Below are 1141 nucleotides of genomic sequence, written 5' to 3'. Positions count from 1 at the left end.
GGGCTGAGGTAGAGGGAAGGATAGGTTGAGGGGATAGCGCGGAGGATGAATTAAGGTGATAGAGGAAGGGGCTGAGGTAGAGGGAAGGATAGGTTGAGGGGATAGCGCGGGGGATGAATTAAGGTGATGAAGGAAGGGGCTGGGGTGGAGGGAAGGATAGGTTGAGGGGATAGCGTGGAGGATGAATTAAGGTGATGGAGGAGGGGGCTGGGGTGGAGAGAAGGATAGGTTGAGGGGATAGCGCGGAGGATGAATTAAGGTGATGGAGGAGGGGGCTGGGGTGGAGGGAAGGATTTCCTGCAGGGCAAAGCACAGATCGATAGTCACCTCCGTTCATCAGGTATCCCAGCTCGTATCTCGCCTTCTTTATTCGTAGCAAGTTGGCAGATAAAGTGGTGGTAACCGGTGGTGGCGCGGCGAGTAATTCGTCCAGGCACGGATAATTTTTCGACACCTAGAAACCGATATGAAGAACCGAATTATAGTAATGTGATAATTACTAATATAATTAATTAATGATTAAAATATAGTATAGAATAGTAGTACTACTAGATAATACTTATAGAAAAGTTTTACTATATAGATTAATATAGAGAGATTATAATCCTATTGCCAGCAGGCAACCACCTGAATCTAGCCGATCACAATATATTTGATACAATCCACAACAATAAAAGATAGTTTGATGGCACAGTGACGCACACACGTGTGCTGGGATTCAGATAAAGTTGTATTGTGCAGGTGAAATATATACACGTGTGCAGTGGAGTAATGGTACACTGTAAATGTGTACGGCGTGGTACACGGTGTAGGAATATTACAGCATATTGTAGAGGTATATTGTACTGGTATTTTGCACAGATATATTGTAAATGCGTATTGCATAGATATACCGGTATATTGTACTGATATATTCAGGTATATTGAATATTTATACACGTATATTCTATAGGTATACTGTCGTATTGTACAGGTATGCTGCATAGGTATATAGAACAGGTGAGAATGATGTGTTTTGCATATATTGGTGTAATATAGTACAGGTGTGAGATTTATGTGTTTCGCATATATTGGTGTAATATAGTACAGGTGTGAGATTTATGTGTTTTGCATATATTGGTGTAATAGAACAGGTGTGAGA

The 1141-nt window shown here is 41.4% G+C and overlaps 1 protein-coding gene across 1 annotated transcript in view; it reads right to left on the bottom strand.

Annotated features, from left to right (window-relative positions):
- Nucleotides 1–337, bottom strand: part of LOC106807645 — a 24650-nt gene extending 24313 nt beyond the window's left edge. The window contains exon 1 of the mRNA XM_014810056.1: nucleotides 314–337. Within this exon, the coding sequence (XP_014665542.1) occupies nucleotides 314–337 (24 nt within the window). The remainder of the gene's footprint in view (nucleotides 1–313) is intronic.
- Nucleotides 338–1141: the final 804 nt, after the last annotated feature.

This window comes from Priapulus caudatus, unplaced genomic scaffold (genome assembly GCF_000485595.1).
Source record: "Priapulus caudatus unplaced genomic scaffold, Priapulus_caudatus-5.0.1 Scaffold227, whole genome shotgun sequence".
NCBI lineage: Eukaryota > Metazoa > Priapulida > Priapulimorpha > Priapulimorphida > Priapulidae > Priapulus > Priapulus caudatus.
Note: the sequence above shows the minus strand (reverse complement) of the source record. Positions and strands in the feature narration are given on the sequence as shown.